This window comes from Lemur catta, chromosome 1 (genome assembly GCF_020740605.2).
Source record: "Lemur catta isolate mLemCat1 chromosome 1, mLemCat1.pri, whole genome shotgun sequence".
Classification (NCBI taxonomy): Eukaryota; Metazoa; Chordata; class Mammalia; order Primates; family Lemuridae; genus Lemur; species Lemur catta.
The window spans coordinates 276,287,183-276,309,119 of record NC_059128.1 but is presented as its reverse complement, the minus strand read 5'-3'; the positions used below and the strand labels follow the sequence as shown (position 1 = coordinate 276,309,119).

General features: G+C 48.1%; 1 protein-coding gene across 2 annotated transcripts in view; it reads left to right on the top strand.

The window, feature by feature from the left end:
- The window catches only part of RCAN1 (regulator of calcineurin 1), an 86,178-nt gene extending 76,477 nt beyond the window's left edge, over positions 1-9,701 (top strand). The window contains exons 1-4 of one of the 2 annotated variants that reach the window (XM_045540607.1): positions 138-478; positions 3,057-3,230; positions 4,996-5,155; positions 7,918-9,701. In XM_045540607.1, the coding sequence (XP_045396563.1) occupies positions 392-478; positions 3,057-3,230; positions 4,996-5,155; positions 7,918-8,090 (594 nt within the window). In that variant the 5' untranslated portion in view covers positions 138-391 and the 3' untranslated portion in view covers positions 8,091-9,701. Of the gene's footprint in view, positions 1-137; positions 479-3,056; positions 3,231-4,995; positions 5,156-7,917 lie in introns of those variants that run through there. The other variant, XM_045540606.1, reaches the window with a different exon arrangement.
- The last annotated feature ends 12,236 nt before the right edge of the window (positions 9,702-21,937 follow it).

The following is a 21,937-nucleotide window of genomic DNA, read 5'->3' as shown; positions in this document are numbered from 1 at the left end:
CTGAGTGGCTGAATGGAATTACTACCAGTGGAAACTATGCTGCAAGAGGGTTGATAAAGCAGCTGGGAAGCAAACCTCAGCTGTTTTTTCCATTCTCCCCAAGCAAAGTTAATTAGCATAGGGAAAATGACTAAGGTGTTGACGTCACCTCTTTCCAGTAGAAACTTACACTTTGTCCCTGTCTGCCTGCAAGCATGCAGGACTTGACTCAGGAATTTGCTGTCCAAACAGGATGCTCTGGAAGCTGTGCTTGTTTTTTTTTTCCCAGGGGGCTGGCCCTTGGTGCTTTATAAGTGCTGGCTCAAGAAAGAACTTACAGCCTCTTGGAAAGGAAATCTCACCTGGGACTTGACTGCGTCGGTCTCTAGTGCTTTTGCTGTAAGAAAGCAAGATGCATTTTAGAAACTTTAACTACAGTTTTAGCTCCCTGATTGCCTGTGTGGCAAACAGTGATATCTTCAGCGAAAGTGAAACCAGGGTAAGGCTTCTTAATATAATGTGATTTTTGAGAGCTTTCAAAGCATTATGCTAATGAGGACGACTGTTAACTGAAATACTTGGGGGTATGTGGCTCTCTAGTGGGTTTGGGGGTTTTGAAATAAATCCAAAGCATTTGGGGCTTTGAGAACTAAAAGCTGTTGCCTGAGGAATTCACTGTGAAGAAATTTTTAAAGATCTCAACATTTGAAAACATCCAGGTTCCTGGACCCACTAACTAGTAAGACGGCGTTTGGCATTGTGTGTTTTTCACTCTGTGTATGTTGTAAGGAAGCTTTTCAGAGGGTGGTCGCTTCTGACAGTGAATAAAACATTTTACTTTTACAGGTAGAGTTCAGAATAATTTGAGTTCAGCTCAGGAAATAAATATTGTAGAGATATTTGTATGTTTGAAGGAATTGTAAGGGCCTGTCCTTAAACTTTCAGATTTCTCTAGCTAGAGAAAATGCAGCCATAGCAAATAATAAAACTGGATAAATTAAGTGTGGGATCAATGTGCCTCCTGGGCAGCAGCTCTCAGTGATAGTGATTAATATAATTAATAATTTTAATCACTATACTTTTCTCCTTCATTTGATTACAAAGATTTTTCATCTGTAGCTACCCAGCTATCTCATTGATCTTTAATAATATCGTATATGAATGAATCCTGTATGTTCTGTTTGGGGCTGGTGTTTGTGTCATCTACTTTATACCCAAAGCCATACTGGGACATGTGAAGATTTCTTTTTTTTTTTTTTAATCAAATTTAACTCCATATTGTGTATGAGGCTTGTGGCTTGGACCGTAGTTTTTGATTGTAGAACATTCTCTATTTTTAAAATACTACAATGTCAGTGTATTAAATATTAACCTTACGTGAGTCAAATCATTATTTTTTAATTACGTAGAGATGCTATCCAATAACTAGATATCAGTTATTAGGACAAATAAGATTATTTTATAAGAGAATGGCATAATATTAATCTAGGTTTAAAAGATAACGTGAGTTCTCTTTTGCTTTGATCCTGAGCCCTGATCTGTAATCTAAAAATATTCGACAAAGTCATCTCTCCCAAATTCTGAATCATAACTTCAAAACTACACAGTTGGTCACGGTGCCTATTGATGAGCTCATGTGAAATTCCAAATTTGCACAGCCAACCTTACGCCAGCAACTTGCCCGTGCTGAAGAGAGGCAGGGAAAAAAGCCAGAGGTGGTCAGAGCAAACGTGCCACCAGGCCTCCGCGGAGCCCCTCCTGGGAAAGTCACAGAAATGTTCATAAACTGAAGACAAGCCAGGGAGTGCAAGGAGAGCCGGGCTGTGAGTTGTTGCACGTCCTCCTTAACGACCTGCCTGGTGGAGACAGGCTGCCTCATTCCTACCCACAGCCCGCGTGGCGCAGGCATCATTGCCTGGGCCTTCCTGAGCTTTCTAGCAGTGAATATTCCAGAAGATGGTCTCCGAATCCTCACTCCCTCTGTAGAAACACTGCGCTTTCCATGGGTTTTCCAGGGTACCCGGTGGGCTCCGCCTGCTCTTCTGTGCAGGGGGCCGGTGGCTCAGGTCCCAGGCTCTGGGTCACCCCTTCCTTCTTCTCGACCAGCCCTTGCGTTTCACATGGGGTCCCGCCCCTGTCCTAAGAGTTTTGTCTGGTAAAAAGACTCAGAAAACAGGGCGAATAGAAGCCCATGCAGTCTTCCTTGATGCTTCATCCCGCTGGCTCCCTCTCTGGGAGGAATCCTGAGAACTGCCCCAGCCTCCTGCTCCCCACACCAACCCCAGGACCCGGCCTAGGGGCTGCACCGAGCCTTTCCCAGGAGGCTGATGAGCTGTTTCCTGAACCTGAACTTGTAATCCCCCAACTCAGGCTTTTCATTCTAAGAACGCCTGACACTTCCTCATTTTCACTGCCCCTTGTAGCACTAGAGTGAGGTGTGCACCTATATTAAAGGCAGCATGCAGAGAAGGGGCCATTTGCGATACATTAATTTTTAAAACACTGTCATTTTAGAGAGTTAAAAAATAACAGACTGAGATAAAAAACAATAGTGGGAATTCTTAAAAACTATTTCTTTTAAGAAATGCAGGACTTTTTATTAATTTCATTATTTTCAATTTCATAAAGTTTTTTTTTTTTTTCAAATTAGCTGCAGTGCTTTTAAGCCCTAAAGAAATATTTGGTGAACACAGCATCGCCCTGAGCTAAGTGGTGGGATTGGAGTTGGCTCGCTAGGAAATGTCATAGGACATAAGAATTGTACCTCTTTGGAAAATGCTCATTCTACTTTAGAAAAAATGTCTGTTACCATAAGAAGTGTTTGTATTGGTGGTGGTTCTGTGACTAAATGAATTTAGTAAATTATCCCTTCTTAACTTCTGGTAAAATCACCTGTACTAGGAATAAAAGGACATCACCCCCTAGGAGAGGAATGGCTTTTCCCTAAGGAAGAAGTTACAAATTCTTGGAATGATTGATAATTCATTTCCTCAATAAGAAATGTAATGATGTCATTGTAGTTAAAGGTCATATGCAGGTAAACTTTAACCTCTTTTGTTTTTATTTTTATTTTTCAGGCCAAATTTGAGGCCCTGTTTAGGACATATGACAAGGACATCACCTTCCAGTATTTTAAGAGCTTCAAAAGAGTCAGAATAAACTTCAGCAACCCCTTATCTGCCGCAGATGCCCGACTCCAGCTGCACAAGACCGAGTTTCTGGGAAAGGAAATGAAGTTATATTTCGCTCAGGTGAGTCAGGTTTATTGCTGTGCACGCTTCTCCCTTCTGCCTCCCGCCCTGTTTTAAAGCAGCTTATACCTTATGTTGTGCATTGATTGGAAATGCCAAGAATTCATCTTGAGAAAGGCCAAATTCATACTCTGCATTTTCCGTGTCCCAGCTATTTTCAGAAGACACCAAAGTGTGTCTGAAAGCAGCCTCAGAAATAGCCCCTGACGCTCTGGGGTTGATAACTGGGGATCAGAAATGCTTTCCCTGTTCATTCGGGAGCTTGTGGGGCACAGCAGTGTGGGCTACTCAGACCCCTAAGATTTGTGCAGCTGGTCTCCGTGACTTTGCTCTAAGGTTGGGGCTAAAACCCACTCCAGACCGAGCAGACCAGAGTGGTTCCCGCTCGCACAGGTTCCCAGGGCGTTCAGTAGAGAATTAGGAGTCTGCAAATGTCCATGCAGATCAGCACGAGGCTGCCAGGCCTGGCTTGAAAGGAAAATGTGGGTTAACCAGACTGGTAGCAGGTGCTAAGAAACCCTCCTGTTAGCAGAGGTCCTGGCCCCAGGGCCCCATGGTGGGAGGAGAGAGTCATGAATGGATGTGCTTTTTTGCCTGCCCACCATCGTTCCGTCCCTCCTCGGGGACATTAGGACAAGTGACCCACCTTCCAGGCAGCTCCCAAAGATCCACTTGATGTCCTAACAGAGGTTGACAGATTGTCAGGGGAGGGAAAAGGAGCTTCTAGAATGCTGCTCCCCAGGTAAAGCCAGTCCTCATCAGGCTCTGAGTCCCCTCCCCTTGCCGGGGTAGGACGGACCCTGTCCAGGGACTCCCTGGCAGTGGGAGAAAGCTCATCTGACTCCATGGCAGGGAGCCAGAATGCTGCTTCTTCCTCAAAGTGACCAAGGCAAACTTGCTGGGCCCTTCGAGTGTCAATGAAAACGTGGGGTGCCCCCCCCCACCATCCTGCCTAGGGAGGCATGGGGCTGGGCTTTGACCTTGGGTCCCTGAGCTTCCTCTGGGAGTACAGTCCTTTCTGCACTGGATGAGGTTTTATGGAAATAATTACTTAGTACTTCCACGATCCTTTCTGATTGTTGAATAATGCATATTCATTGTGAAAATTTAAGGGGAATGGAGTATCAAAGTGCAAAGAAAACCTGAACTGGTAAGCTTTCGGTGCAAAGTCTTTCCGGACAACCCTCTAATCACTGGTAAAATGTTTAAGATCAAACTAGGATCATAGGTTATTGTTCCTTATTATCATTGCTTTAAACCTCCTGGAAGCTGGATTTTTTTCCTCCCTCACATGTGGCATCTCATGGGGAGCCCCTGATGGCGGGAAGTGCGGGTCTCCTGCTGGGAGCGGGAGTCTGGTGGGTGGGGCCCTGGCTCCTTGACCCTGAAGAGCTACACCGTCTTCAGCATATGCCTTTGTGGTGTGAGGAGCTGGGAAAAACCGATTCTAAGATCCCTTCTGACCTCCATAACAGTGGCTTTATTTTTTCCATGTATACTAAAATCATCTCTGGTGATTTTCTGGCAGTCTGGGTCGAGCCTAATTACTTGCAGTCCCTGTGCCTGTGAGTCCCACAGCCCTGGGAGGGACGGCATCGTGTTTGCACCATAACCAGAGTTCAGACACCTCTCTGCCCTCCCCTTACAGACTGTGTTCCTAGTCATCCTGAGCCACACCTGTCCCCCGTCAGCTGCCATCGGGTGCTGTTGTCTTGCCGCAGTTGTTCCCTCCCAACCAGTGACCTGTGTTTGTCTCTGTCCTCAGACCTTACACATAGGAAGCTCACACCTGGCTCCGCCAAATCCAGACAAGCAGTTTCTGATCTCTCCACCCGCCTCTCCGCCGGTTGGTTGGAAACAAGTGGAAGATGCTACTCCAGTCATAAACTATGATCTTTTATATGCTATCTCCAAGCTGGGGCCAGGTAAGCAGCGCCCTCGGGTGGGGAGGAAGGTGGGGAGAGACAGGGGTGCTCACCTGCACAAGGGAGCAGCATCCCCCAGGCTCCATTTGGCTCTCCTGTGAGCCCACGCAGTTGTGTTGTGTGAAGTGTCTCCTTGCATTCTTCTGTGTCCCTGTCATTCACGCTGGGAGCATGCCTGCCTGCTTCTCAGGACTGCCTGCAGCATCACAGACTGTGGCTGGTCATGGGGCCCCTGCCCTGTGGCCCCAGCAGGGTCACCCAGCAGGGTGTCACAGGAAGCTCTCCTCGTACCCACGGAGGCTGCATGGAAGGCTGGAGCCCCAGGTCCTGTCACTCCCAGTGGGGATGAGCAACTGGACTTTGGAGAGGGCAAACAGAACCCCCCTTTGGAAATTTCGTCTTTAGTCAAAGTAATTTCACCTTTTTAATGGCGAAGGAGAACCAGAGATCACAGTGAGGAAGGAGTCCCTGATCTTGCAGCCCCACAGGGGTGCTCCCCTATGGAGCTGGCCCAAGAAAGTGGAGGTCCCTGTCCTCTGAAGGGGCACAGGTGCCTCGGGCTCCTTGTCCATAACAGGGGCCTCACTCCTGGAACTGTGAGCAGTAGATCGTCCTAGGGCAAAAGCCCTTCACACAGCACCTGTCCCACAGCGAGTGCTCAACAGTGTTTTTTGGAAACAATAAAATGGTGGTTCCTGTCCTGTCTGCTAGGGTTTGGGCGAGGAGGCAGGAGTGAGGGAGGCTCCTGGGGTGAAGAGGTGTGAGCCCCTCCTGCCCTGTCGAGGGGGCAAGTCACATTAACGCTGAGCCCTCAGGCCTCGGCTCTCCGTGCCCAGCGATCTGATGTCCCTTTGGGCTGAGGGTTTTATTTTCTGGGGCCATCAGCAGTTTCATACTGAAAAGATTACATTTCTGCAAACATCACCCAAATCATCCCTGTGTGATATAAAGTGAGACTCGCGTTACCTACTGCTAATCGTGGCGTGAAGGTCAAGATAGAAAATGACCAGCTGGAGGAAGCCTGTGGCCCCCAGGGCAGCTCCGGGCCAGGGGCATGAGCCAAGCTGAGGGCGCGGAGGTTACAGGGGCAGGAAACGGATCTCCACCTGGGGAGGGGCATCGGGCTCTTCCAGAGACAAGAGGTGCTGTTAATAAAAATTCTTCACACTCCAAAATCTACCACTCCCTTTCCAGAAGGCTCTTTGGAGAAGGCTTTATAGAAAATGGACATCATAAAATCAGTTTGCCCCTGGTTCACTTGACAATGAGCTTGAGTAATAGTTCCTATTTTGGCTGTGCTTTTCAGCCAACAGGATTGCAGAGATTTTTGCAAAAATCTCCTAAATGCTGAGCTTCCTAGATTTGGGTTGACTGGTAGGTAGGTAGATAAGGGTTTGTAAAGAGGCTCTTAACCACTGGTGTGCAAGATCTGCCTGGCCTCCCTTTCCTGAATTCCCTCTCTGAGAGAGCAGAGGCACCTTCAGCTTTTCAAATGCAATTACACTAACATTCCAGTCTCCCTAGTGTGGGATTGAGATAAAGCTACCACCTTCTTTGTGAGTAAAAGTTCCTTTGGGGTTTAGAGGAATAGCCAGGTAGCTGAGACTGGAAGCCCTGCTGGGCTGCCCTTTCCAGTTGAAAATCAGCCAGGTACAGGGCCTGGGGGGAGGGGCCTTATTGCTCACCCATAGCAGCAGAGAAATCCTGGGTACCAAGCCCTGGAGGAAAACTCACCCCAGGCCTGGGTGGAGCAAGCAAAGCAAACCTCCCTCCCCTGTTAGTTTCTGCAGCTCCCAGCATTCCAGCAGTGAAATTCAGCCTCCATTCTTGAACATGATTCTAGGTAACACTTAGTGGGCAAGTGTCTGGGAGCCAGGAGCTAAGTGCTCCAGGAGGTGGATGCCCTTGCTGTCCTGTTTTATAGAGGAGGAGACTTGGGTGCATAGAGTGGCAGAATAGAGTTCCCGTGAGCCCCAGGTACTAAGGGTTGGGCTTAAGGGCCACATGTTGGCCACTGCCACATTGCCTCCCGTGAGCACCAACATACAGGCTCCTCCTGTGGCCAGGCTGGCACCCTAAGGGGATGCCCCAGCTCCTTCGTTCAGCATTGTCAGGCTCTTCCGCTGCAGAACGTTCACCCCAGCCCTGCTGGACCAGAGCGGCCTGACCTTGACTGAACGTGGTGGGAGCCAGGCTGACATGGAACAGCAGGGCACTCCTGGTTCTGGGGGCTGCTGGTGGTTGTAAGAAAAAGGATGCCGTGGTCAGAAATGGTTTTGGAGCACCTGGTTCAGTGTGTCCACCCCGAGTGTGCGTTGTCGGGGCTTCCAGACAGCCCGTGTTCCCTGGTGTGCACGGTGACCCAGTGGGAGCCTCAGGGTGTCTGTTTCCAAATGTGTTTATTCCTGTGACATCTTTTTACTGAACTGGCATTTCTCACACCACACTTGGGGAAACGCTGGCAGAGGGGGAGTCCTCTGGGAGTTTAGGATGCCTGGGAGACATGATAAGTGTAACCATAAAAGTACGTTCCTTCCATACCTTCCATATGCTTGGACCCAAGTGTTTGGAAGCAGAGTCAGACACGATAGAAATATATCTGTTTCCGAATGAGCCAGCAGAGAAACACAACTCCAGAACTCTCCGGCTGCATCTCCCAGCCCCGCTGAGTGTTCACACCCCTCAGTGCTCTCCATATATATGTTTGCTTTCGACTTCCCAGGGCTTGTCCGAGTCACCCCCAAACTCTTTCCTTTCCCCAGGGGAAAAGTATGAGTTGCACGCAGCAACCGACACCACACCCAGTGTGGTGGTCCACGTGTGCGAGAGCGATGAAGAGAAGGAGGAAGAGGAGGAGGTGGAGAGGATGAAGAGACCCAAGCCAAAAATTATCCAGACCCGGAGGCCGGAGTACACGCCTATCCACCTGAGCTGAGCCGGCACACGGACGCGGGAGCATTCCGAATCGTACTCGCGGGGAGGAATCTTTTACTGTGGAAGTGGCCGGTCACGACTTTGGAGGTGGCAGCTGTGATCACATGGCAGAAATTCCAGTTCATGTTGCTCAGAAGAGAATCAAGGCTTTGTTTCCTTGTTCTAATGCTGCACATCAGTCAATGTTCATGGCCCTCGGGAATGTCTTGGGCCAATCACTGAGTTTGTGTTGATCGCACAAGGACATTTGGGACCGTCTTGAGAAAACCGATAACGATAGTGTTTTGTACTTGTTCTTTTCTGGTAGGTTCTGTTTTTGCCAAGGGCAGGTTGATCAGTGGGTCCGGGGAGACCTTTCCATTTCTGACCAGCCTACAGGGTCGGGTCGACTCTCTACTGGTGGGAAGAGGCACCACACAAAGCCGCCTAGTGCAGAAAGGTTGTGGAAACGACAACAATGCAATGTGGAAATTGTAGTGTTTCATTTCTTCCCTCATGTTCTAATGTTTGTGCATGTATATTACTGATTTTGGAGACTAACCTTTGTTCGTATATAAAGTTATACCCTGTTGTTTGACATCTTTTGGGAAGCTAGGAAAGCATCTGGAAAACGTGTCACCTTTCCATCCAGATTGTCAACTCTTTTTGCAACAGCACCCACACGTGGAATTCCACCTGAAACACATCCATTCAGCACCCTATCCAGTGCAACATGTAACTTGTGCTTTTGCAAAAAAAAAAAAAAAAAAAAAGTTGATCTGAAGTTCCTATGTAGAGTTTAGCTTATGCAATTCAGAGAATAGCAGTTTCACTGCCAACTTTTAGTGAGTGAGAAATTTTAGTTTAGGTGTTTGGGGTTGGACATTGGTTTCCGTTATTTCTTTCCTGTGGTGGTTTATATACACGAATCATAGCCAAAAACCTTCTGGGGAACTGTTGGTTGAGATAGTTGATTTTTTTACCCCACTAAGACATCAAGATAAACTTGTAAATAAAGCTGATAACATATATTCATACCTGTTGTACACTTGGGTGAAAAATACGGCAGTGGAAGCATAGTGTAAGATGTATTAACCTACCTGTGAATCATATGTCGTAGAACACGTTGTTCACATGTTTAACAGGACTTGAATTCAAAGCATGTAAAGTGGGTAGTAGCTCTGTGGTGATATGAGAGAGATGCAGTGCCTTTCCCCATTAATTCCTGATGGAATTGTTACCCTAGGTTAACATTTGTAATTTTTTTCTAGTTGTAATGTGTATGTCTTCTGGTAAATAGGTATTATATTTTGGCCTTACAATACCATAAGAAAGTTTGTCATTTTGAAATACCTAATGCCAAGTAACAATGCATGCTTTGGAAATTTGAAAGATGGTTTTCTTTGAGAAGCAAGTATGTTTGCATTAAATTCTTTGATTGTTCATATCAAGAAATGGATTGAATGTTCTCAAAACCCTGTTTACAGTGCTTGGTAAGAGGAGCCAGTAAGGGAGAGACCATTGCATAGCTGTTCAAGTGTTTCTAGTTAAGTGCTTTTAAACTGGAGAGGCTAACCTCAAAATATTTTTTTTAACTGCATTCTATAATAAATCAGCACAATATGCTCTTTACGGAAAAGTTATTTGTTCATCATTTTATTCCTGGGGTTAATCTGTGACCCTTTTGAATTCTGCAGGCTCAGGAAGACATGTTCCTTTGCTAGTTTGAGCTTAGAAACTCCTAATTCTGTTCTGTGGTTCACAGAAGGCAGGCCCACCACACTAACAACATATCACTTAGAACAGGGAAAATGGATAAAACCAAAACCAGAAGGTTGAGTCTTTCCTTTGTACAGGTAGATGATACTGTGATGAAAGCCCCATTCACCAGCACCTCCACTAAACAACAGTGTTTTCGATAATTTGAGAAGTTTTCCTTTCTGTTAGAAAAGATGTCCACGGAAGATACTAAGTTATAAAGGCCAGTTGTGTTCAGAGGATTGGCCTCTGGGCCTTCTGTTTGGATCTCTGGCAGCCTTTTCCCTGGAACACTTAAATGGTGGTGGCCTCCCTGGGCCAGCCCACAAAGGCCTAGATAACCCAGCAGTTATTTGCTGAAATCTGGCCAATGACATTCATCTTCATCAAGATTAACATTAGGCATTTCTCCATGAAATTTCATATACTACTTTTTTTCCCCATTTATGAGAAGCACCATCCTGTCATTTCCCAAGAGCATTTATGTATTTTAAAGCCATAAGTGTTTGAGGTTTAAGCCTGATGGAAAATCCACACTTCACTCAAGCTGGTCAATTCTGATTACTGAGCAGATCCATGCACTGAGCACCTAGGAATAGGAGGGAAATGTTTCCAAATAGATTCGGGGGGTGAGGCTGTCGTTTATCATCATTTTGAATAACCAGGAGTACTGGACTGAGACGTGTGCTAGCCCAGGATCCTAGTCCGTAAATAACCCTGGATGCTGTCAGTTAGCTCAGATTCCCAGCAGCTTCTCTTACATAACTTGGGACGGGGGGGGGGGGAGTCAGGGGTCTCAGGGGTCTCACTGCTGGTGAAGCCAACAAACCTTAGAGTCAAAAATATAAGTCGATGGACATCCTCACTCAGGACAGAAGATCTCTTTTGAGTAGTTCTGTGGCAGCCTCAACTGAAATTCTGAAACCAACAGTGCACGAAGTTACTGGTTCCCAGGCTGATGGATTTCAAAGGCACCAAATCATGAACGTGCCCCGGACTCAGACATTGCTTTGTCTGAGAGAGGCTCAGTGAAGTGCAAAACGACAAACACAAAACAGGTGGAATCCTGAAAGTATTCTGAAAGAATCCTGAAAGCACACTCTCTGCCATCGATTGAAAGTATTTCTTAAATAGATTTTGATAGAATATATTACTGATCTGATGGTAAATAGCTCGGGGCCACCCAAGCAAAGAAAATCAGCCCCTCAAAATGAACGCTGAGTCAAAGTGAAAGGATGTCCACGAGCAGAGCAATTCAGGCAGCTGTTTAACTCGGGTTAGAAACATCGATTTGAAGTCAGCAAGCATTTAGGATTTTACATTTCTAGAATATTGTGTGAATGAGAGCCCACTGGAGATTTGGGTTTTCAGAGAGCTTTCATTTTAGGTGAAACGTACAGAAATCACTACAAAGTAGATAGATTTTCTCAAATATTAAATTGCAGAAGATTAAGTGCCTGTGTGGGCATGTTATGACCAAAAGTGAACGGGCAGCTGGAGTATGTCAGACTTTAATAGCGCTTGCGGAGCCCTGTGGAATGTTTGCCTCAGTGTAATAAATAGGTGCATATCCAGTAGCGTTCATCAAAAGGTCAACAATTCAGATGGAAACGGTATAGATAATTTACCTTAAAATTATCTGGGAAGAAGGTAGGCTACGAATGACAAATATTCCTTCCTCCTGCTTCTCTGAAGGAGGACATGGAGGGGATCTTTTTTAAGTACGCTGCCCCCTTGGCAATCTGTAATCCACATCTGAAATTCTCACTCTGCGACTCACCAAAAGTTACACAGCAATCAGGTACATAGATCGTCTTCTCACATACCTCATTTTCTTCGGCAAGCCTTCCCTGCTGTTCGCAAAAGGTCGTTTCAATCATGGCTGTGTACATGAAAGACAGAAGGAAATTACTGGCAAGTGACAGGGTTGGGCTGCCTGCGTTCAGGGTTCTGATGAGGGACTTAGCCGGGCTGCACAGCACCTGAGTGCCCTGCGGATGCCATGGCTGCGGCTCATTCCCTCTCTCAAGCCAGGCCCCTCCCAGCTGACACCTGTACTCTGGCCAGGTGGAACTTTCAGTGTTTCTAACTCATCACCTTCTCTCTTCCCTATGTGCCATTTCGCATGTTCCCTCCACCTGGAAAGTCATCTCACCGCCCCATCCCGGCTTCCCCACAGCCGTGTTCACCCCATGAGAGCAGGCCCATGTCTGTCTGGGTCACCAGCAGCGACCTCTGTGCCCAGCCTGCGGCACTCAGTGTGCATGGCTGCGATGATGACATTTGTTCTTCCCGTCTCCCTCAGTAACGTCCCTTCCCCAGCTGCTCCTACTGGCCCCATTCTTCCCTATTGTCATATGTATTGTCTTTCTAGCATAATTGTTACATTATTTGTCTTTCCTATTAAAACGTAAGTTGTGTGGAAGTGGGATGCCTGGTAGCGGTGGCTCGTAGTGGCCATCCAAGCGATTGGATGGGTGGGTGGAAGGGCGGGTGGGATTGTGGAGGCAGAGGAGTGAGCAGACACCGAGAAAGAAGAGAAAAACAAGGAGGCCTGTTCCCTCCCCCTCGTCAGTCGAGCCAGGCAGCAGCTCGGTGCTTCCATCCAACAAATTGTCAGGCTGCTGGCGCAAGAGGAATGAAGGAGAGAAAGAAAGAGACATGGTTGTGTTGGGGTGGGGTAATCATGAGAAAAGTACAAAAAACTTTTGTTATAAAAACTTTCTTCTTAATATGGGGTGATTGGCTAGAGGGTGTGCCTGGGAAGGGTCAGGAAAGAACGTTTCAGGGTGATGGAAACAACATCGTGTATCTGACTGAGCAGCACAGGAATAGTCCAGTGAGGACGCAGTGGTAGTAGCACAGGTGTATACATCTGTCAAAAACTCATCAAACTGTCTGCTCACAATGGGTGCGTTGTATTATATGTAAAGCATGCCTCGGTAAAGTTGATTTGATTTAAAAAATCAGGATAAAGAAAAAAACATTAAATCTTGGCCAGTGGGAATAAGTTGGGGGATATCATGATATCCTTTAAAAAACATTTTTCAAGTGTATAATGCTTTGATAACATTCTTAAAACACAGCATTATATAGCAAAGCAAGCAGCATCTCAAATTAGAGTGTGAACATTTTAATTAATATTTTCTGAAAGACATTGATACGTCTGTGACAATTTGTTAAATTTAAAAATCAGCTTGGATCCTATTTACTTCCTTAAAGTTTAATATATGGCTAATGTCTTGTATGTTCAGAACTGACACGTTGCTGCTTCAAGAACAATACACGTACCTACTGTCATCCCTCCACACCCAAGTGTTTGCATCTGTGGATTCAACCAACCACAGATTGAAAATATTATATTCAAAAATAAAAAATAATGCAATAAAAAATAACAAATTTTAACAACAATACAGTATAACAAGCACTTTCATAGCATTTCCATTGTATTAGGTATTATAAGTACTCTAGAAATGATTTAAGTCATCACCTATGGTCGGACAATACACACAAGTTATCTGCAAGTACTGTGCCATTTTCTATAAGGGACCTGAGCGTATGCGGATTTTGGTCTTCTCAAGGGGTCCTGGAGCCAATCCCCATGGATACCAAGGAACGACTGTATATAAAATACCGAAAGAAGCATGGATGGGGATTTTTAGGCCTTTGCTTGGGCCCTGAGTACTAGAAACTACTGAATTTCTTCTCAGGAAAGAAATTATGCCATAGACCAACATTGCAGGCACCCGGAGCTTGAGATGGGCCCTGTGCCCAGCCTGGTCATGCCACATGCGCTAAGCAGTAGGTAAGGGCACCTACCCCGTGGGTAAGCCGTGCGACAAGGGCACCTTGAGGGGCGTGCTTTGCTCTAAGCTCAGCCCAGGTGTGTTTGAAGCCCACTCACAACTTCGTCCAGCTGCAGAAGCTCATGGAGAAGGGGAGTGTGGTGTAGAAGGGGGACAGTGATGCAGGGTCTGACCCAGCAGGTCCAACCTCAAACTGCCGCTGTGCAGGGTGTCCGGGCCTCACCTGCAGGCGCCTGTGAGCCGGCTGTCACGTGGGAGGGGCCTGGGACACCACTGTCTTATTGTTTCGTGCTGCTATAACAGAATACTCCACGCTGGGTAATTTATAATGAATCGAAATGTTTTTGGCTCGTGGCTCTGGAGACTGGGAAGTCCAAGATCGAGGGGCCACATCTGGCGAGCGAGGGCCCTTCTGACTGCATCATAACACGGTGGAAGCATCACATGATCAGGGGGGAGAGAGAGAGAGAGAGCTCACAGCCTCAGCCTTTTATTATCTGCGTTGGTCCCTCATGAGGGTGGAGCCCTCCTGACCTTCCCACCTCGAGTTAGAACCCACCTCTCAACACTGTTGTATTGGCGATTAACTTTCCAACACATGCTTTTGGGGACACATTAAAATCATAGCAACCACCGGGCAGACAAGCCCCTCAGCCTGTCCTGAAGGGCGTAAGACAGTGTGGCCTGGAGCCCACCCCAGGGAGCTGTGCTCAGGAGGAAGAGACTAGACGCATAATCAAAAAAAGTTTGGACAAGTTTCTAAATCCACCTGAAGGGCAGAACCTGCGATGGTGTGAGCCCCGCAGGTGCAGGAGGAGGCCTGCGGGAACAAGAAAGTGGGGAGAGGAGGGGGCCGCCCCTGGCCATGATGCCCACCCTCCAGGCCTCTGCCACCCGCCTGGGCAGGGCCTGGCTGCCCCGCGGAGACCCAGGGCCGGAGCGAGAGAGGAGACCTGGGCGCGGGCAGGGCCTGCCTCCTCCCAGCGCCAGGGTCCTGACAGCCGGGAGAGGGCTGGAGACCAAGCAAGGTGAGTGGCACTGCCAGTGGCTGCCCACCAGCCAAGGGCAGCAGCGCCCCCTCCTGCCCACATCAAGCTGAGCCTGCGCAGAGACAGCCTAGGAGAGCAAGGAGGCTGAGTATGGGGTAGGAAGTGGCCCTGGGGGGAGGCTGAGGTTATAAGGAGGATGGCAGGGGGGGCTTCACCTGGAAAGAAGATTTTTGAGCAAGTCTTAGAGGAAGTGAGGGAGAGAGTCTTGAGCGTCTCTGGTATCTGGAAGAGATTTCTGGGCAGAAGCAAAAGAAGAGAGGTCGCCAGGCAGACAAATGCCCAGCACATCTGGGCACAGCGAGGCCACGTGGCTGGAGGAGGAGACAGAGGGGAGGGTGGAAGGTGACTTGGGTGGGGCACGCAGGGCTGAGTGGGAGAAGGTGAGGGCCCTGCAGGGGGCCGGCCTGGCCTGAAGAGATAAGATAGTTCGTTTATCACCGGTCACCAGAGTGCTCCATGGGCTCAGCTGAAGTCCCACAGGAGGCCGTGCCCCCAGGCCGGAGGGGACAGGACTGGTAGGAATGAAGCTGTGATTTGACCCCAGAGGTTGTGGGGGCAAAACACTGAGAGAGCCCCCAACATGCCCACCCCCCTGCCCAGGTGAACAGGCCCTGAGTAACCCCCTTGATGTGGCAGGACCTCTGACTGTGATGGGCTAGCACTCCCGGGATCAAAAGGGGTTTCACAGATGTAGTTAAGACCCCTACTCAGTGGACTTCGAGCTCCTCGGAAGGAAGATTATCCTGAGGGCCTGATCAGGCGGCCCTTAGAGGACACGTGAGGTGGCAGCAGATGCTCCCCTGCCGGCCTGGGCAGCGAGGGGCCACATGGCCAGGCCGTGATGGCGGCCTCTAGGAGCTGAGGACAGTCCCCAGCCAGCAACCAGCAAGGAAAAGGTGACCTCAGTCCTGCAATCACAAGGAAATGGATTCTGCTGACAGCTACTGAATTCGAAGGAGCCTCAGACGAGACAACAGCTCTGGCCGCCACCTTGATTTCAGTCTGGTGAGACCCTGAACAGAAGACCCAGCAGCCCATGCCTGCACTTCGGACCCAAGGAAACTGTGAGCCGATAAATCTGTGTTGGATAAAACCTGCAAACAATTAGCTAAGCAGCAATAGAAAACTAATGCGGAAGTGAAATCTCAAAGGGGAAGTGTGGCTTCTCATCGGGGCCAAGGTCACAGGGACACAAGGCCAGCCTGACACCAGCACCTCTGGGGCAGGTGTGTGCCCCTGGGAGCCCTTGGCCTGAATGGCCCTGAGCTCTCCTCAAATGACCCCTCGGCTTCATGTTTTAGGCCCTGTTGATTTAAACATGGGTTTTTTAAATCTCCTTTTTAACGAATGTACTTAGGAATATATTTTAGTAATCTCTTTCCTAAGCAATTTTGCAAAAAGATACACCTATGAATTGGGGTGAGTTTTGGTTTTTTGTTTGTTTATTGAATTTTCTTTAAAGGGGAGGATACTCTTTGATTATTGTAAAATATTCAAAAGAAAGTTACTATGATTTTAAAAATCAGGCTTCCCGTGATTATTGGAACTAGTGGCAGAGTGGATGCACAGACAGTACCACACACAGACTGCTGAAATATTGCAGTATTTCGTTAAATACTCGTTCAGAAATGTATTGAGCATCCAGATGTGCAGGGAGCTGCTCACAGAGCTGGAAACAAAGTGATGAAAAGAGCTGGCGTCGTGCCCAGGCTCCTGGGAATTAGTAGGAGTTAGACAGCAAACGTATAAAGAAATAATATCAGGTAGTGTAGATTCCATGAAGAAGGTAAACAAGATATATCTGTTTCCCATGGCTGCTGTAACAAATTGCCACAAACTTGGTGTCTTGAAACAACACGAATTTATTACCTTCCACCTCTGGAGGTCAGGAGTCTAAACTCGAGGTGGCAGCAGGCTGTGTTCCCTCTGGAGGCTCCAGGGGAATTCATTTCCCTGCCCTTCTCAGCTCCTAGAGGACGTCGGCATTCTTTGGCTCGTGGCCCCTTCCTTGTGTTGCCCAATCCTTGCTCCTGTCGTCTGTGTTAATCGCCCCTTGCTCTCCCTGTTGGAGAGGAAGGGATTCCCGCCCCAGGGTTCTGGGGAAGCTGAACACAACACACAACTCCGGACAGATGAGACCCACGGCTGTTTATTAGTCAGTCACATGTACTCCCAGCCCTGGGAGGGGACACCACATGCCATGCAGGCCACACGGGTGTTGCACTCAGGAACAGAATGAACAACCAGAGGCTGGGGAGGTGAAGTGCAGGTGCGAGGTGACATGATCAGGGCTAGGGTGGAAGGAGTGGAGATGCTAAGAAGTCAAACTCAAAACACACTTGAGAGGAGGGTGATGACCCGGGACACCTTGTGTGTGCATCAGGATTGGGGGAAGGGCGGAACTAAATTGTAAAAATAAAGTAACCAGGAATGACTGCTGGGATTTTGGCTTAAACACCTGGATGAATGATAATGCCATTTACTGAAATGCAGGAGACTGGTGGAGGAACAGGTTTGGAAGGTATCTTAGTTGCCTACTGCTGGGTAACAAATTACCCCAAAATTTAGTGACTTATAATAATACACATTTATTATTCTTTATCTCACAGTTTCTGTGAGTTAGGATTTGGAGCCCAGTTCACCTGAGAGTCCCCTATGAGACTGCCATCAAGAGGTTGCCCTGGGTCTCTCATAAGGCTGCACTGAAGGTGCTGACCAGGGCCACAGTCACCTCCAGGCTCCAGTGAGGCAGATTCCTCTGTTTGCTGGGGGGCACTCTCTGTTCCCTGTCTCTGTGAGAAGAACCAGAGAGAGAATACGGGCAAGGTGCATGTGACAGTCTTTCATGACTCAATCATGGAAGTAAATTCCATCACTTGTTCAATCACATGTTCGACTCCTTCTCAGTAAGTCCCAGGTCCAGCCCACAGTCAAGGGGAGGAGATGGCACAGGGGCGTGATAGCAGGAGGCAGCCCACAGGGGCCACGTCAGTAGCTACCTGTCCTACAGGGGTCTGGCTTGGGGCATGCTAAGTTGGCAAGACCTTCTAGACATCCAAGGGGAGGTAAAGTAGGCAGGTAGATATGTGTGTCCGAAGTCCCAAGTTCTGAGCTGGAGAAACAAATTTGGGGGCATCAGCATGCAGGTGGTGTTAACGCTCCTTGATTTTAGAACGTTTTCCCAACACCCAGGCACACGGCTCCCAAGGGGCTGACCTTGGCTCCCTCCATGTCTGTTTCTGCTCCGTCCCTCCAACGGGGCTGGTGGCCCACGCATGGAGGGAGGCAGAGGGCGAAGGCGTGTCTGGCAAGCTTCCTTCCCAACCTGTGGCTGCGGATGATTTGCTTTGCTTCTTCTGTGATAATGATGTTCCTCTCCTCTCAGTGAGGTGTGAGGGGCTTTCTGTGGTTTCATGAATTTCTTTCAGAGCTTGGAGAGCCATGGGCTCCTATAAAACATAACCAGCAGTCTCATTTTCAAAAGTGCTATATGAACTGGGTAAGGTGTCTTGAAATTCAGATAAACTACAAAGGCTTCTCTCTCCTTGAGGTTCCTTCTTAGGTCTTCTCTGAGGGACGCTTGTGCCTGGCAGAAACACCCACAGACCACCTACCACAAACCTACGGCTTCCGTTCACTGTGTCGGGCACTTGGCCAAACCCTGCATGTACCTTCTGTCCCATTAAATCTGCACAACAACCTCTGTAAGATAGGCATTCTTGCCCATGTTGTACATTTAGGGAAACTGAGGCACAGAATGCAAAGTAACTTGCTCAAGGTCACACAACCAGGAAGCAATTGAGATAAAATTTCAACCTGTGTTTATCTGACTCCAGAGCTGTTGCTATAACCACCACCCCACACAGCCTCTCGGGCACTGAGGATTGTGGCCACCAGTGCTCAAAGATTCCTCCCAGGGAGCCATACCTGACAGCATGGGTGACCCGGTGATGTCCACTCTCACATTGAGTCTGCGTTGGCTCTGAGACTCGATTTAGCCCACAGAACTTGGTGGAGGTGACGCTGGGCCCGCTCTGGGCCTGAGGCAGCACCTGCTTCTGCACCCCTGGTAGCCAGTTGTAAGGAATCCAACCTCCTTTTGGGGAGAGGCCGCTGCTCAGAGAGACCTGGGGGAGGAGAGCCCTCCGTGGAGAGAAAGCCACAGGGAGGGGCACCAAGAGACCAGACACGTGAGTGAGGAAGCCATCTTGGAATGTTCTAGCAAAATCAAGCCCCAGCTGACCTCATAGATCAGAGGAACCGTTAGCTAAAGCCAGTCAATCCACAGAGAGGTATGAGAGAAAACCACGGTGGTTGTTTTAAGCCACTGAGTTTTGGGGTAATTTGCTATCTTAGTAGATAATTAAAACACCAATTTAAATCTTTTCTCAGCTAATTTTTGTGCCATTAGTGAAGCACAACACTCCAGCCTATAGTGTCGCAGTCAGAAAATCACCTAATTCTACGTGCAAGAACACCTGGGGGAACATACGAATAAGAAAGGATGAAGAGAGACCTCAGCCGTGTTATTACATGTTACGTCATTTCTATTCACTTCTGTGGATGGATATTTTTATAAAACTGTCCAATGACTGCTTCCTCACTTTTTGCATATTTACTATTTTTAAAAAATCACATCTCTGTCATAATGCTCGATCATTCTGAAGCCTTTCAAGAGAGAGTCGCCTCATAGATGTTCTTCCAGAAACACCAACAGCGTGAGTTAAACAGATCAGCTAACCTGGCCCTGAGGTCACGGGTTAAGCTGCTCATGTGCCTCCGAAGAAGGATGGTGTGCAGTCCCAGGCAGTGGTGTCGTCATGCCCAGACCTTGTTCTAAGACCATTGTTAAAGCCTGAGTAGATGTCTTCGGGCTCTTTCAGAAGGATGCCATGGCTGCTGAGTCACAGGGACCCTCTCACCACTCACCTTGTTTATGATGCCGTGGCATTTTTAAGGTGAAGGCATTGTAGTAAGCCGAACATGACCTGCTCAAGTGTCATCTCTTTTCTCTAGGTCCTCTCCTATGCTAGGGAGATTTGGGGTACCTCATCCTTAAGCCATCATGTAATTCCCCAAGAAAGATATTTGAGGCCAGCACGCACGCAGATGTGTGGTTACTTGTCACCATTAGAGACGTGCTTTACTTCCTGTGGACAGAAATCCTTATGAGCTTATTGGTCTCGGGCCTTTTTCACTTCACACTCTTGCACTCTGCCCTCTCTCAGCAACGCCAGGATTGTGTGTCCAGCTGAGCACATGTCCTCTGTGTGCTTCCTGATGTCAGTGATGGGCACCCCATCCACAACACAGTGACTCAAGCTAGGGCCGTGGAAGGTCCCCCACTTCAATCACTCTCAAGTCCTGGTCATTCTCTCTTCTGATGCCCCCTATGCTTCATCCCTAGAGTCCCTTTTTTAATTCAGCCCCTCATCATTTCTCACTTCATTATGAGCAAGGCCTCCCCAGTCTATTCTCCACACTACTGCCAGAGCGAGCTTTCGAAAGCATCAAGCCTTCAAATATATGTCCAATCATCTTCACCTGCAATGCCTTCCTGTGACTCCCCACCTTTGGGTCATTCTCCAGGACCCTTCTCAAGCAGCATGTCCTTTGGGAAGACTTGCCTAACACTCTCCAGTCCCACCAAGCAGAACTACGCATCCCTGCTCTGGACTCCTGCAAAGCCACTGCACTGCCCAGCACAACTGCCACACTGAACTGGACGGTGATGGTTTGGCTTTCCTGCCCGTCTGGTGAACCCTTTGCCAATGGGCTCAATTTATTTGCCTCTGATTTCTCAGCACCTAACAGAAGGCTTGGAATGAAACAGTCACTCAATAAATATCTGTTGGATGAATTGCTTACAACCCAACTCAATTCTTTTTTCTTTAACCCTTTGTAGAAGTGGATCTCCCCAAACACTGCTGAGCGGTGTCTGTGTGGGTAGTGGAACCTAGAGCAAAGCTTACTTCACAGGGGCGGGTTCTCAGTGGAGGCAGTGGGTCCAAACATGGGACCTGGGCCTGGCTTGCTCCGGCACTGCCAGGGTAGGCCGGTCCTCACCCTCCACACCCCCCAGCTGTGTTCACAGTGTGATCTGCCCAACCTGTCAGGCCAGCGGGGTCAAGCTAGAGCAAGAAATCACTGAGTGACAAGAAAATGTGTCAAAGACATGATCGGTCTAGAAACCCGGTAATTTTCTGAAAGGTTGTTCCCTTAGGATCTGTAGGGCCCAGCTTGAAGAGCTGGGACAGAGGGGACATTTGTGAGTTACTCACCTGCAGGATGGAACGGCTGCAGCCACATAATTCTGAATGCACAACAGCAATTCATTCCTGAAGAATTCTCTGTAGGGACCCAAGAACAAACTAATCCCCTGATGTAAAGCATTTAACATACAAGTGCTTCTACAAATCACCAAAGAGAGTACATGGTGAAATAATTTTTAAATAATCTATTAAAAATATACTGTAGTTAAAAGCTTTCTTTTTTTCCAGAGTCCATTTTCTTGGTGCGTCATTCAAGCCATTCAATACACACAGAAAGTTCCAGCAACTTGGAGGTGGAAACTTTGCTTGTCCTGGGAGGCAGGAGTGACTGTAGAAGACACCCCGAGCCAGGTCCTTTTCAGGATCTAGTCTGGCCTCTCTTGAGCTACAGTAACTAGGGAGGACATTTACAGTCACTTTCTCTCACTTTATTCCAGGCGAAGAAGTCCGCGTGGACCCCTTAGGACACATCAGCGAAGCAAGCGCAGGAGAGAGCGGCACGTGGGGATTATGCTGAGCATTAGAGGATATTTGTTTGCAACCCCACGTCAGCTGGTCCTGCTCACCAAAGCAGGATTAGCTGGTTGGGAGAGGGAGGGGCTGAAGGTTAAGTTGATGGCCAGTGGCCAGTGATTTAACCAATCATGCCCACACAATGAGGCTTCCATAAAAACCCCAAAGGACTGAGTTTGGGAAGCTTCTAGACAGCTGAACCCGAGAGGTTTCCTGGTGGGTGGTGGGCCCAGAGAGGGCATGGGAGCTCCACGCTTGTGCCCTCTTGCCTTGCCCTAAGCATCTCTTCCACCGGGCTGTTCATGTCTGCCTTTGTAATGTCCTTTGTAATAACGGGTAAGCATCGGTAGGTAAACTGTTTCCCTGAGTTCTGCGAACTGCTCCAACAAATCAATTAAAGCCAGGGAGGGGTTTGTATGCACCCCAATTTGTAGCTGAAGCACAGGCCACAACCTGGGGCTTGCAACTGGT